Here is a 16,551-nt window from a genome sequence, read left to right on the forward strand (position 1 = left end):
GAATTTAATTATATAACCTAAGTCAACAGAGCGAGAGTTTGAGATAAGGGTGTTTAAACGGTCAGTGTTTTCTTGAAAAGAGTTTCTATGGACTGTATTGCTTTCAAAAAATGGTTTTTGACTTAATTATAAGTGACAGCTACATTAACATAAAATCATGGTTTATTCAACAGAGCGAGAGTTTGAGATAAAACTTTTAATCAATAAAGTCAACTGAAAAGATTTATTTTAAAACCAAGAGACCGACAAAGGATTGATTCCCTAATTACGACGAACTGCATACCGATATCTGCTTTATTAATATTTAATCTAGATCTTAGTTTAGTTTTTAGCTTTCCCCCAAACAATCAAACATTGTTCACCTTAGCTTTACGAAGTAACCTTAGATAACGGTATATCGATTCATAAGTCCCTGTGGGATCGATATCTTTTAAAACTACGCGATAGAACTGTGCACTTGCAGTTTGTACCCCAAATTCGACTCATAAAGTCGCGATCACCACACAACTGGCCTTTTCCCTTTGAAGTCTTATGCACAGGTCTTTGAAGACATCAAATGTATCTGACTTCTCTCTGATGAAGCTTATCCACGTGTATCTGGAATGGTCATCAACCACCACGTAGGCATATCTCTTTCCACCAAGACTTTCAACCTGCATAGGTCCCATTAAGTCCATATGCAACAGTTCCAGAACTCTGGAAGTTGTGGGATGTCCCAGCTTTGGATGTGACATCTTGGTTTGCTTGCCCACCTGGCATTCTCCACAGACTCTTCCTTCATCAATAAGCAGCTTTGGGATCCCTCTGACTGCTTCCTTGGATATAATCTTCTTCATTCCCCGTAAGTGGAGATGTCCAAGACGTCTATGCCACAGCTTCACCTCCTGTTCTTCATTGGTTGAGGAGCATATTGTTGAAAAGTTAGAGACTTTAGGTTCCCACAGATAACAGTTATCTTTGGACCTGGTTCCTCTCATAACTTCCTGATTGTCACCATTAGTCACAATGCATAGCTCCTTCGTAAACTGAACATGAAACCCTTGATCACACAGCTGACTTATGCTGATGAGGTTTGCAGTTAGTCCTCTTACTAACAGCACATTATTCAGTTTTGGAACTCCAGAGCAGTCCAGCTTACCCACACCTTTTATTTTTCCTTTGGCACCATCACCAAAGGTCACATAGCTGGTAGTGTGAGGTTGAATATCTACCAGTAGATTTTCCATACCAGTCATATGTCTTGAGCATCCACTGTCAAAGTACCAGTCTTCTCTGGAAGAAGCCCTTAGAGCAGTGTGTGCTATCCTAGCATACCATTGTTGCTTCTTGATGGGAACATAGCGCTTATATGGTTTATGCTTAGGCCTGACATGCGAGACTTGGTTAGGGAAACCATGAATCCAGTAGCAGAAGGCTTTTATATGACCAAGTCTACCACAGTGGTGACACCTCCACTTCTGGTATTTCCTCTTCTGATGATCATTCATCCTAGTTCCTCGATGTTGAGACATTGGCTTTGACTTCCGCTTGAACTTCTGAACTTTAGCCTTTGGGCGTTTGTGTTCAGCTGAGGATCTTTTCCCAAATCCTAGGCCAGATTTGGTTCCAGACTGCTGTCCCACCTTTAGAATCTCTTCCAAGGTGTCAGTTCCCTTATTCATCATTCTGATGGATTTAGTCATCTGATTCAGCTTGGAAGTCAACAGGGCTATCTCACCATTTAGACCCTCTATGACAGACTGTTGCTTCTGTCTCTCATCTTCCAGTTCCTTGATGAGTTTCTTCTGCTTTTCTCCTTGTGCACGCACTTCTGCACTGGTGGTACACAGCTTCTTATAGGCTGCAGCAAGTTCATCAAAGGTCAGTTCATCTGCACTTGAGTCATCATCAGATGCACAAACACTGGTTAGTGCAGTGACATGTTTGGCAGATTCTCCTTCAGATTCACTCTCAGAGTCTCCTTCAGACCATGTGATAGTTAGCCCCTTCTTTTGCATCTTGAGATAAGTAGGACATTCAGCTCTGACGTGTCCATACCCTTCACAACCATGACACTGGATTCCCTTGCCTTGGTTGAACTTTTCATCAGAAGTTGATCTTTTCCTGATGTCAGACGGGATGTTCTTGACATTAGGTCTCCCTCTTTGATCAATCTTCTTCACGAACTTGTTGAACTGCCTTCCAAGCATGGCTAAGGCTTCTGATATACTGTCATCACCTTCAGTATATTCTGCTTCTGACTCTTCTTCAGCATTAGATACAAAAGCTATGCTTTTGTTCTTCTTTTCAGTATTCTCACACAAGCCCATTTCAAAGGTTTGGAGAGAACCAATGAGCTCATCTACCTTCATATTGCAGATGTCCTGTGCCTCCTCTATGGCTGTGACCTTCATAGCAAACCTTTTAGGCAAGGACCTGAGGATCTTTCTTACAAGTTTCTCTTCAGCCATTTTCTCTTCTAGTCCACCAGAGGTGTTTGCAATTTCAAGAATATTCATGTGAAAGTCATGAATAGTCTCATCCTCTTTCATCCTCAGGTTTTCAAACTTGGTGGTCAACATCTGAAGTTTGGACATCTACACCTTGGAAGTACCTTCATGAGTTACCTTGAGGGTATCCCAAACTTCCTTAGCTAGTTCACAGTGGTGCACCAGCCTGAAGATGTTCTTACTGATTCCATTGAACAATGCATTCAAGGCCTTGGAATTTCCAAGAGCTAGTGCCTCTTGCTCCTTGTCCCACTCTTCTTCAGGAATCTGCTCACTGCCTCCATCTTCACCTGTCCTCATTGGATGTTCCCATCCTTTGTTGACAGCTCTCCAGACTTTGCTATCTAGAGACCTTAAGAAGGCTATCATACGAGGCTTCCAGTCATCATAATTAGAGCCATCCAACATGGGTGGTCTATTTGAGTGTCCTATATCCTTGTCCATGGTACTAGAAAGTAACTTCCCTAGATCTCACCCAGAAATTCACAGGCAGGGTGCCTGCTCTGATGCCAATTGAAATTCTAGTTATCAGACTTTAGATGTCACACGGGTTGTTATGACATCCAATTCTGCACAGACAGGAATTATGCAGAACTTAAACGTAAGTGCAGTAAATAACACAAGTAATTGTTTACCCAGTTCAGTCCAACATGACCTACATCTGGGGGCTACCAAGCCAGGGAGGAAATCCACTATTAGTAGTATCAATTCAAAGCTAAACTCACCCGTTTACAACTTATCACTTAATCCCTACCCAATGCAATTTCAATCTTACACTAAGATCAGAGTTCCTACTCACTCCCCCTCAATCACCTCAGTGATTACTATCTTTAATCAATATTAAAGACAATTTGAAGTCACACTTCAAACAACTCTTGATTGTGCTTCATAGCTTTAATCAAGATACACAGCACTCACGCTTAAAAGCTTTGAGTGACACAACACTTACAACTCAATGAACACCCTATGCCACAGCAATCATCTACTTGATAATGGCTTGGCTTACAAGATACGTCTAATACAAGACTCACAAAAATACAGCAGTGAAGTATGTTGGACACACAAAATCTTCACGCCTTAAAATCCCTGAAACTGAATGAAGGAACGCCTTCCTTTTTATATTGCAGTACCTGGGCTTTTGCACCTGTATTCTCCTGAATTTAAGGTCACACGAGTTCCCATAAATTCAACATTTAGGTTACTAACAAATAGGCTATTTGTTAGGTTCATTGAATGTAGCTTGGTTGTTGATTTCCTGGATTTTCTCTCAGTTGTTGAATCCCTGAAGAATAGCCTGAGAAAAAGCTGAAACAGAAAACTGAACAACCTACAATATAGCATATGCTGTCAGGCATGAATGTCACGACATTCAGCTTGACATCAAGGTCCATATGCTGAGTCTGTTTTTCCAGAAAACAGACTGTACAATTTTGCTGACCTGTACATGATCAAAATGACCATACTACAGTAACAGCTTACATTAATAAATGTCAAAGTGTCCGACTTAACATTTACACATTTGGCCTTAAGTTAGTTCTGTTATTCTCTTGAAGAACAAACTAAGTTACATGCTGAAGTATAGCAGAACACCACTCTGTCTAATGTTCAGTAGCTGCTGTCAATGATGAATGTCATAACATCCAGTTTGACATTCAGTCAGTAGGCCTTATGCCAGGTCTGGTCTTTCCTTGATAACCAGACTGGAAATAAATACTAAGTTCTAACAGAACACCTGCTGTTCTATTCCTTAGTATCTGTTGACAGGTATGAATGTCACATCATCCAGTTTGACATTCAATAAAACCTGTGTTAGCTAGTCCTGCAGTAACTACAATGTAGTCACACATACATGTCATGACATCAGTCAAGACATTAGTAACCATCTAGTGTTTTACCATATAATGCAGCCAATTAAACACCTACAGCAATGATTTTTCCCATTCAAGCTCAGGTTTTTGATTTTCAATCTCCCTATTAATTTCAACAATTCAAGGACGATGATTTGAAATTTGATAATCGAAGGAAGCCTTTTTGTCCAGATATTCCTGAAGTTAAGTCTCGTGTCTATCGACCCCTTTTTCAGAAGCTTCACTTAGATCCCACGCCGCAGTCATCTCTCCTCTTTTCGGATGGAGTTGCATGTTATAGACCCTTTTAAGGTTTATGTCTCGGAATACCTGATCGAAGTAAGCTTCGAACTCGAACAGAAGTAAGCTTCGAACCATGGATTGTTGAGTTCAGTCAGCAGTTTCTGAATGTTGGTTCCAAGTTGAGTTTATCCTTTAATAGCAATTAGGAGGTCGATTCAAAAGATGTTGACTTTGAGTTGTTGGATTAGGAGGTTCACATAGCCTTCATTCACGTCAACCAAAGAAGTATTAGAAGAATTTGAAAATCTTGTGTCAGTCGAAAGCCTGCGTAGTTTCTGAAGCTTTTCTAATGCCTTTCTAGGATTTTTCGTTTTAATGGCCAAGATTTCTTCTTGACTGGGGGAAGTGTTGGAGGAAGAATCTTGGATGATGGGCTGAGTCTGATTCCCTTCAAAAACATTAAGATGACTCCCCCCCCCCCCCCCTCCGGTGGAATGTTTTCGATACTAGTTTGTACTTGTTCTTCATCTACCTTCTTGAAGCACTGTGCAGTTTGTCGATTGTCCTGGGATGAATTGTCATGGACAGAGGCTAGTGTATCACCAAATTCTTAGATCTGTTGGGGAGTTAATTCATTGACTTTGACCTTCACCTTAGGATTTAGCTCTTTTTAACTTCCTGCATCCTCACTAGTTTGCTTAATCTCTCGATGAACAGATGCGAGACTAGAGTCAATGAGCGCCGACCAATGAATGAGAGAGTAAGTGGAAGTCGAACTTTTAATACCTTTTGATTTGTCTAACATGTCCTCATTTAACTGTGGTTGTGCCTGAAAAAGAGGAACAATTAGTTGCATTGGAGAAAATGAGAAATGAGAAACGCAAGTAATACCCCAGGTTCCTTCGTCTCTTTATCTTTGATTTGGAGGCCTTTTGGTTGCTTTTTACGTTTCTCCTTATCAAAATTGGCCAAGTCTTTACCCTCCTTACTAGTAGGACTAGCAATCGAAGTTTGTTTTTCCTTGGGAGAATTTATTTTTCGACTAGTGCCTTACATCTTCCTGACACCTTTCTTAGGAGATGGCTTGTGTCTAGGATTCGAAAAGATCTAGGTCTCTTCGATGTCATCTGAGATCTCGACTTTGGTCAAGTTCTCTGTTGGTTCTGTCGTTGCCTGAAAGGTTTGAGTGGTTAGTCTACCAAATTGCCGAAACCAAAAGCTTAAGAAAATCATGAGTCCACACATGTCTCGGTGCAGCCTTTGTGGTTTTCTTCTTCTTGGGCTTGGTGTTTGTCGGGAAACTTTGGCCATGTTTTCGACTATGAAAAGAAAATGGGGTGTTAAAATCATTTCGAGATTAACCAGTGAACAAGCTAGACAAAAAGAATTACTTTTTTCTTCTGGTTGTCTTCTTCTTTTTGGACCTCACCATCATTGGATGGGCCTTCACCGTTGGCTTCGCCTTGTTTTTCAGTTTCACTTGCAATAAAGACATATGAGAAGTCGAAGAGATGAATATAAAAGAGTCGAATTAGTTGATGTGTACCTGCTTTTTTTCTCAAGGCATTCCTGTAAGTTGGAAAAGCCAGCCATCAATCTTTTGTGAAAATTTTCTTCAAAAAAGTTACCTTGGAAGTATTTCAACCACCAATTCTCAAACTCCATTGTTGAGTAGAAAGAAGGTTGAAAGTGGAAAGTGGGCAGTACGAGAACTTGTTGATGTTGGAATTGCATGCAATCTCTATACTCTTAAGCATACAATTTTCTCTTCGACCAACAGATATCATTCTCCCAGGTGTAGAGAGATTTTGGCAACATTTGGCTAAAACCAAATTGTCTTGCCACTAAGTTAGGCTGATAATTTATAAACCCAAAACCAATGGACCCTATCTCGATACGAGTAGATAATAGTGTAGGGGTTAAAAAATATGCCTAACAACATTTGACATTGCAGCAAATGAAGGGGTTACACCAGGGAACCTGTTTCATAACCAACTAGGGCCAACACAATGGTCTATGAAGGGTGCCATAGTTAAAATGAAAGTTTCGGCATCGAGAAACAAATTGATGTGCTTCATGAATGTTATTTATGAAGGAGTGTGCTATGGGGGGAAAATAGGGCAAAGTCGAGTGCCTTCGATGCTCATAACATCAATTTCTACCACCAGAGCCTTCAAAATGGTTATCTCTAATTTTGGTTCAAATTTAGCATTCAATCAAAGTTGTAAGAGCCACAGGGGGCCAAAAAGGAGGTTCTTTTTATTGGTCTTAGGGAGGTGTTTCAGCTTATGAGAAAAAGTACCTAATGATTTATATAGGGTGGCTAGAAGTAACTTGCCAAGGGATATCTTTCGACCCTCATGGAGTTGAATTGCTAAAGAAACATATTTTTAGCTATTTGCAAGGAACTCGAGACAAAGAAGTAGTAGGAAACCCAAAGGGTTAGAAAACTAATGTGCTCTTCGTCGGAGACTTTTTTGTGGTAGTGTTATGATGGTCAGTGATGTAACTTTTGAAGCTGTATTGATCAAAGACGAATTCATTAATGATTTCCAATATAGGGGTGAAGGTTTCACCGGTGGGTCGAAGCCCAGTGATAGTTGTTACGTCGAACAAATTCGGCGTAACCATCCTAATGTGTTTGTCGAACCTTCTCAAAAGAAGATCGAAGTAAGCAACATAGCGGGATTATACTTAGGACCAGTTCTAGACAGTTGAATTACGTCAAAAATGCCTATGTTTTCCCATTGTTCTTTCTTCTGGATTTGAACTTTTTTTAGCTATGCAAGGTCATCTTTATTTTGGAGGTGGGGATGCTGATTGAAAAACATACGTAGGCGTCTCCATAAAGTTCAGATCGAGTGCGCATTCTTAAAACGCATAAGGCATGGTAACAGGATAGCAAGGAAAGAAACCTTTAACTTTCTCCAGATGTGATTTAACATTAGGAAATGGGCCTAGAAATGCAAGGAGTTTATCAGAAAGGGAAAACGGAATTAGTACCTATTTGACCTAGACTGAGGTTTTCTCCTTATCAAGCAGTGGTTCGGGCACAAAATCTCTCCCCTTTGCCTCCCCCAATTTCGGAACCGCAAGTGCAAGAGGGTTCTTGCTAGTAGCTAGTGCGGAAGTTGTAAAAGAAACCATTGTTTCTTTTGCTGGAGCTTTTTGAAAAGAAGGTTTCTTTTGTTGAGTAAAAATACTAATCTGTGTGAATGCTTGGAGTTGGAAGAAATGAAATGATAAGCTGAGACTGGTATTTATAGAGAATGGTAGTGGGTAATCGTCCAATAAGTGTTATTCGTGTGGCAATTGAAGGCGTTTCCTCTTCAGGGAGTGGAAAGTTAGCGGGTTAGAGAAGTTATTTTCCACTCTCCTAGGAAGTAGTAGTAATGATGATTCTTTTGGAAAAACCCATTATGAGCAGATGTTTGTGAAAAGGCACAATGATGACACTGACGTTAGTAGAGTGATTTGAATAGTGTGAAAAGTGTTCAAAAAGGTTGCATTTCTCCCTTTTGACATTTGTGTGGTCAAAAATGTCATTTTAGGGAGCAATTTGTCGCCTCATATTTTCGAAACAGGTAATAAACGTGAGGATTTTGGATCAAATCTGACCATGGCATGGATTTAAGGTTTCACCCATAGTCGAAATGGTCATTTTCGACCAGAAGACCACTTAGCCATTCAATGAGAATTTCATGTCGAAGAAGGTTGGGAAACCTAGTCGAGTGATCCATGGAAGACCCTGGTCGAGTTAAAAGACTTAGTGAGATTTGAGATATTTAGTTGACGTGGCTATGATGTTTTTATTGAAGAGTTTGGATAAGATCATACAATTATTTAAGAACACATGGAAACCTGTCATAGATGAAAGATGCATGAAGAAGAAGACGTGTCAAGTTTTGTTAAGTCGACAGTTGTAGACGGTTATGTTAGGACTAATATATAAGCAGTGTTCGTTTGTAGTTTTAGGGTTCCACAAATTTACACATTATACACTCAAAGTATCCAACTGGGAAAGTGAGAAACGATTTTTCAATGTATGTACTTGCGTCCCATTTATAAAGTTAATCTTTTCCTTTAACTTTTCATTTTTTACCCATTTACTTTACTGCATTATTTTCTCATTCAACATTCTTGACGTTAATTGTAAAAAACTTTCAAAACATACAATTTTTGCACAAATTTATCCCGGGATATTTTCGAGTTTAATCTCTTAAGTAAAATCAAAATTTTCTTTGTTTGTTAAATTTCACGGTAAACAACTAGATATTCTGATTTTCACCATACTCACGTAATGGATTCCCCTTTCGAAATCCCGTTACCTGGATAATTGCCCAATAAGGCGAGGTCTTTTGATTGCTACCTTCCTCTCTTAGCACATTCGAAGTGTTACTACACTCCTGAAAATTCTTACCATCAGATGCTAACTCGATCCTAATGTGTCCTCACTTACCGGTTAATATCCTTTAGGTAAGCACATACACATTTATCAATTAGGATTACCTCATTAATCTATCGATTAACTTAATTCCAAGGGACACTATCTTATTTTCCTTAATTAATCAATCGATCGACACTACAAGAAATAACATATTTTGCAGCGACTTTTTCTCAGTGACAATTAATTTGTTGGTAAAAATATGCATATAGCAACGACTAATTTAAATTGTTACAATATCTTTTTCTCAACAACTTTATTATTGTTGGGAAAAATAACTTATCTCATAAACATTCAATATTACAAATAATTATATTTCACCTTGGACGCGAAGGGGATATAACCTCGGTTACACATGCGAAGTAACAAAAGACGACATGAAAATATGTCACTTTATCTCTCAATTTTTAAATAATCAAGGGGAAAAGTGGCACTGGTCATCGGTTCAATTCCCAACAACTACATTTTTTGAATTTTAAAAACTGCGCTAGTTTTCACCTTGGATTTTAATAATAACTGAGGGGTAAAATCTTGTTTATAAAATTTTAGTTTTAACCTATTTTTTCTTCTCTTCGTTCTAATCTACAAAGCATTAAATTTGTTGACAAACTCTAAATCCTCCTCATCGTCATCAACAACCACTACAACAAAATCATGTTATAACTTCAACAAATTAGCGTCAGCCTCGACTCTGACACTATTAGCATTACTAACATGCCTCCATATATCGATGCTAACTGAGTAAAATCATTTTGCTTTATTTTTATATTAGGTCATTAAATATAGCGCCAACCTTAACCGTCGCTATATATATATATATATATATATATATATATATATATATATATATATATATATATATATATATATATATATATGCAGTAAATTTATTTTATTTTAAATAATTCATATTGAAATATTAGTGGCGACCATGATCGACGCTAACGTATTTTTTTTTTAAGTTGCAGCAGTTAGGGCTGACGCAATTCTTGATACGAAAAAATTTCATTTACCCTCCTTTTTTTATTATTTTTAACCGTTGCGACAGCCTGATCGACATTATTATTGATGTGAAAAAATTTCATTTTCCCACCTATTTCATCTGCCTCCTTTTTTATATTATTTTAAATAATTATTTATTTGTTGTGAAATTTTTAAAGTAGCGGCGGTCCTAACTGATGCTACCTTTGATAAGAAAATCTTTACATTTTCATCCACAAGTTTGCCATTTTTTGATTGTTTTAATTATTTATACTATAAATTAAAAAAAAGACTAAAAACTAACAAAAACAAAATTCATAAAATAAAATAAAATATATATATTAATAAAATAAAATAAAATAAAATTACAACTAAATTAATAAAATTAAACTATAAATTAATAATACTATAAATTTTACTATAAATAAATAAAAACAAAAAAATATATAAATTAAAACTAAAACTAAATTTAAAAAATAAAATTTGTAAATTAATAAACTAAAGTCCAAACTATATCAAACACAAAATTATTAAATAAAATGAATATTAAAACCATAACTTAATAAGAAAGTAAAATAAAAATATAATTTAACTAAATAATAACATAAAACTAAAAACTTAATACTAAAATTATATATTAATAAATAAAATAAAATTACTACTAAGTTAATAAAATAAAATAAGAGAAAAACTATAAATTAATAATAAATTAAAATAAAAACAAAACTAAAAGAAAATTTAACTAAATTAATAACATAAAACTAAAAAACTAAAACCAAAATTATATATTAATAAATAAAATAAAATAACTACTAAATTAATAAAATAACTATTTTAAGTTCATTCACAAAATCAGTTCCCCCTATTTTACTTTTAAACCATTTTAGTCCTTCTTTTTAATTTTATTTTTAAAAAAAGTGACATATCATTTTTTTAATAGTTGGCATAAGTGATGTGGACATTGTTTTATTTTATATGTCATTTTCTTGTCTTTCTATAAAAGATAATTAAAATGAAAAAAATATTAAAAAACTAAAATTGTAAATTATAAATAAAAATTATAAATTATAATTATAATTTTATGATAAATTAATTGAAATTAAAACTAATTTTTGTATTATTTTATTTTTTAACAAACATTATATGTGGGCCCAAATCCTTAATAAAGATTTTTTTTAAATGTTCTAAATCATCAATCACATTGAATTATCATAAATAATCTTAATGAAATGTAAAATGTATGCATAATGCTAATACGTGTCTCAATGACACAAATTAATGATTTATTTGTAGAAATATTCTCTTGAAATGCATGTATTTAAAATTTTAAAACTTAAAATATTATTTTATTCCACATATTTGTGCCTTAAGAGCACAAGTTAGCAAGATCCAAAATATATTTACTTTTTCTATTACTAAAACTAGCGTCCAGACATCTTGGTAATCTGTGTTCTTCTTTCTGTGTTTTTAATAAACATACGTGAAAATATATACGATATTGTTTTATTTAATGTTAATTTTAATTGGAAGTGATATAAAAAATTAATAGTAGAAATTTATGTGAAAGATAATAATAGTGATTTAAATAAAAGTTATTAGAAATTATTATTTAAGTTATCTAAGAATAAAATTGGTAAAAAAAATAAGATACGCCGAAACCAAAATTTTCTTTTAAGAAAGGGATGATGCACTGACCGTGTAAATTTATTTTACACTGTCAATCAATGACGACCATGCATCCCACCAAATCAGACTAAAAATTTTAAAATACTGGTATGATATGTCGAAATAATACATTTTTATTGGATGAAAGTGTAAAACTATTTTACTCTGTCAGTGCATCACCATTAAACTTTTTTCTTTTTATATATTGTTATAGATTTACTCAATGCTCCCGAGACTTCCATTGTTATTCCTCCAATTTTTTTTCCAAAACCCATATCATTATTATTCTTCATCCTAATTTTTTTCCCAAAACTCAGATCTTTATCTATTCTTCATCCTAGTTCTTTTCAAAGCCCAACTCTTGTTCTTCATGTCAATTCTTTCCCAAATTCGTCTTTTCATCTTTACTGAGACTTCTGATTATAGGGTTAGTTTTGGGGGGAAAAGAAGGCAGGAGTGAGACTTATGTTTTTGAGTTTGAGTTCTTCAAATTTTGTTCAAATTGTTTATGTTTATTATGAAAGGGTAGTTTGAAGAAGGTTGCAAATTCATTGCATTTTTAACCTGTTGATCTTAAAGACAAAAAATGGAGAATAATTAATCCAAATGAATGTAGATCTGGATTTGGCTTTTCATTAAATTTTAGTTTATTAAATCTTTCTTTATTGTTTGTTTTCTAGGGTTTCTCTACAACCCCACCCCCACTCACCGGTTCGGAATATCGAAAGAGGATGAAAATTGGTGGAAAATTCATTTACGAGACAACAAAGAAGAGAGTATTTGCCCCAATTGCCCCTTTTTTGAAATTAATTTCCCACTATGTCCCCGTCTGAAAAAAATTCCCAATCCGCCCCCTTTTTCTTTTTGGGCTCGTCCAATGGTTGGACGAGGGCATGAAGGCCCAATGCACGCAGTGTGGGCTCGGCCAATCAATGGCCGAGGGCATGAAGAAGCTTTTTTTTTTTAATATTTTAAATACTTTATTAAATAGTTTTTTAATTGTTATTAAATAGTTTTTAAATTAATTCTATATTTAATTAATATAATTGTTTTTTTTAAATAATAATAATTTTTTTATAAAAATATTTAAAATAAAATGTAAATAATAATAGTTTTTCATGATAATAAAAAAATGTTGATATTATTATTTTAAAAATATTAATAATAAAAATGATTAATTTTTAGAATATTAATAATAGAAATAATTTTTGTCTTATATATTAATAATAAAATTGACATGTTTTCCTCCAAAATTTCAATAATTTTTTGGGAATGATATATTTCCCGCCAAAAAGTTTTTGTGTTTGTACTGTCTCGGCCAATGATTGGCCGAGTATTCAAGTATTAATTTTCTATAAATAGCAGAACTTGTAGAAATGTAACTCAGATCACAAAATCCTTTCTTTAGGTCAGAATGTCTGTTTGTGGTCTTGTATTTTATGGACACGGTGAAAAAATGAGTGTTTGCCTTGATCCGCAATGGAATTTCAGAACACTGATTTCAGCCATCCACACTGGCTTCCGACAGTTGGGCGGGCGTCGTATGAAGGTGAGGAAAGTAGAGTATCATTGTCCATACATAACGTTGACTGATGCAAGCCCCGATGGTACGTACATGTATTACCTGGATCGTATAGAAAATGATGAAGATGTCCAGTGTATGTTTTCGGCACATAGTGGTGAAGTTAATAGAGGAGTTGAAGGTCCACTTGTTTTGGTTGTTGTTGTTGATTAGTTTTTTAACTACCAGTTGTGTTGGTTGTTGTTGTTGTTTAGTTAATGTGGTCGTACTTTGTAACCATAACCCTTTGATTAACAAATGTATTTCATAATTGTTTGTTCCCAAAAGACATTAGAAATACACAACGGTTTATATATATTACGTGCATAGTAGTTAATAAATAAATAAAAAACATAATCATCTGAACGGATATTTAAAACAACAACATAATCATCTGGAAGGTCGTTGGGATGGTCCTGCAACATTAGGACATTTCCTACGCATGTGTCCTATTTCACGGCAAATTCCACACCTTCTCTTTTCCTTTTCAACATCGTCCATCTCGGTTCTAATCCTGGTGCTGTTTGGGCGCCCTTTCTACCTCCTTCTCATAGAGTCGTCGTGGCAAAGAGTAAATCCTTCATATTGTGGTCAATTCTCCTCATGGGGAAGTCCTAGGAAACTCTCCTGATAGACCTTAAAGACGTTAAGAATTTTGAAGACGTCTGGAATGTGAATGGAATAGTCCTGACGTATGCTCGAACATGCTGCGATTACATGAGAGCAAGGTAAGTGAAATGCCTGAAATTTCCCACAGTCACAGTTGTTTCCTCAGATCAACGCTGAACGTTCCGGTTGGTCGACCGTCGTTATGATTAATCTTCTCTTGGACCATGAAATAAAATCTCTCTCGATCGAACTGCATGACGTTGTGCATGTTAACTTTGATGACTTCCTCAGCCATCCCCTTGTTGCAGTTATTAGTGAAAACCTGCCCAGAGGCTAATATTTTTGTCCACTGATGGCCTCTTCTACCAAATAGTGATCCTAAACGATAGTACGTAGATTTGACCAATGCAGTGATTGGAAGGTTTCGGGTTTCTTTTAGCACCGAGTTCATTGCTTCTGCTAGGTTAGTTGTCATGTGACCCCAGCGTTGCCCTCCGTCAAATGCCTTTGCCCACTTCTCGCGAGGGGTGTTGTCTATCCATGATAAAGCGTCGTTGTTTGTTCTTCGGATTTCCCCCCGATAGTAGTTAAATGTTGCCTCTGTTAACGCATAACCCATGTTAACAACTATTTTCCGCAGATCCTTGTCTTTAATCTCGCGCATGAAGTTTTGCGCGATATGTCTAATGCAATAGACGTGTGATGAAGGAGGAAACTGCCATCCATTTTCCAGGTTGTTGTATGCACTCTTTATCGATTCATGCCTGTCTGATATTAGGCATAGATTTGCTTGGGGGGTAACATGCATTCTCAAATTCTTAAGAAAGAAACTCCAGGCTTCCTTTGTCTCACTTTCAACCAATGCGAACACTATCAGAAATATGTTCCTGTTCCCATCCTGTGCCACAGCCATCAACATAGTCCCTCTGTACTTGCCATACAACCAAGTTCCATCAACCTGTACAATTGGTTTACAAAACGTGAAACCACGTATACATGGTCTAAACGCCCAAAACAGACGATGAAATATCCTTTGGTCACCCAAGTATGAACCATCATTTGAAATCACAGGTAAGGATTGTAATTCTATAATGATACCTGGTAGATATGTTTACATTACCAGTATCCACTGCGGAAGATCGTTGTAAGATGTCTCCCAATTTCCATACAGCGACTCAATTGCCTTACACTTTGCAATCCATGCCTTTTTGTATGATATTATATATCTGTATTTCTCAACAACATGAGCGATGATAACCTTCACCTTAAGAGAAGTGTCCCGATTTACAAGCTCCATTATGCTCTTGCTAATCATTTCTGAACTGAGTTTTGTATGGTCTTGTGACATGGAAGTGGTTGTGCACGTATGAGGCCCACTACACTTACCAACTCTCCACCTTGAGTTGCCCTTGCGCAATGAGACCCTGCATTTGAAATTGCATGTTAAATTTCTACGTTTGATGACAAAACGTACATTGTCAGATTTAACCACAGAAAAATCTAGACTACGTTTTATATGCCATTGTTGCAACGCCAGAACACACTTTTCCTTATCTTCATACTCGATGCCCTCCTCTATTTCGTCAGAATTGTGAGTTGGTATGAAACTGCCGAAAACGGAGATTGGTTCAGCATCATCCAAACTTATGTTTTGCATGTGCGCAGGTGGGTTGTACAAACTAATTGGTTGCGCTCTTAGTGCAACGGTCGATGTGTCGAATATGTCCTCATTGCCATCGTCATCACTAACACCAAATAGATCTTCAAATCGAACCTCCTCAAGATCATCCTCACTATTCTCGCCTACCTCTTCATTTGGTATGAAAGGTTCATTATTTTGAGTCGGCTCTTCGTCAATGGCTTGACTCATTCCATAGTCGTGTGACTGTACAGATTATGTTGGATAACCGTGATTTTCGTTGTGAGTCGGTTGTTCTTCAACATCTTCATTGTGACTCGGTTGTTCTTCAAGATTATCGACTAGACGAACATATATCTCAATGCTGGGTAATTGAGATAATGTTACATGACATTGAAACATCGAACTAACATCTTCGTCGGTCTCAATCGGTGTCATTATGTAAAAGACGGTATTATCATCTCCATTAAATAATGGATGTGAGTATGTTATTCGGTCTCCGAATCCATGGTAAAGCTGTTAATGGCCCAACAAACGTAACCAATGACGTTTACATGGAAAATTTGGGCATCAAACCAACAGCCTCGGATAAAAATGGGGCTTCTGTCAAAATTGTTTGGTTAGAAGCAGTATTAACGCAACTCAAAAAATAACCCTAACCCGTCCGAGGCAGAAAATATTTTACATGCAAAAATTTATATTTTACTTTTAATTGCTACTTTTTTAATGCTAGATAAGAGTCACAATTTGTTGCATTCTTCTTGGTTACCTTTAGTAGGAGACCTTGAAAAATGTAATACATACAGTTGGGGTTCTGCTTGTTTGGCGACACTATATAGACATATGTGCAAGGCGGCCCATAAAGGAGTAAAGAGCATAAGAGGATGTGTTGTATTACTAACTGTATGGGCATTCACACGCATACCCTTGTTAGCTCTGGTTAGTAACGAGGTTCCATCACATCCTTATGCATTAAGGTAACGATTTTCATTTAAATGCAATTTATATTTATCAAAATTATTTATACGTCACTTTAACGTATTTTTTTTTATATGCAAGATGGTGCAAACGAG

General features: G+C 36.1%; 1 protein-coding gene across 1 annotated transcript; it reads right to left on the minus strand.

Moving 5' to 3' along the window:
• Window positions 1-13,987: 13,987 nt before the first annotated feature.
• LOC127096105 (uncharacterized) lies at window positions 13,988-15,709 on the minus strand. Its single transcript, XM_051034722.1, has 2 exons — window positions 14,960-15,709; window positions 13,988-14,797 (listed from the first exon to the last, which is right to left on the minus strand). The coding sequence occupies exons 1-2, from the start codon at window positions 15,707-15,709 to the stop codon at window positions 13,988-13,990; spliced, it is 1,560 nt and encodes a 519-aa protein (XP_050890679.1).
• Window positions 15,710-16,551: the final 842 nt, after the last annotated feature.

Source organism: Lathyrus oleraceus, chromosome 6 (genome assembly GCF_024323335.1).
Source record: "Lathyrus oleraceus cultivar Zhongwan6 chromosome 6, CAAS_Psat_ZW6_1.0, whole genome shotgun sequence".
Lineage (NCBI taxonomy): Eukaryota > Viridiplantae > Streptophyta > Magnoliopsida > Fabales > Fabaceae > Lathyrus > Lathyrus oleraceus.

Excerpts from the sequence above, each read along its gene's own strand:
- LOC127096105 (XM_051034722.1), bottom strand. The coding sequence starts at position 15,709 with ATGAGTCAAGCCATTGACGAAGAGCCGACTCAAAATAATGAACCTTTC. Across the intron at positions 14,798-14,959 it reads ATCTTCCGCAGTGGATACTG|GTTGATGGAACTTGGTTGTA; the intron begins GTAATGTAAACA and ends CCAATTGTACAG.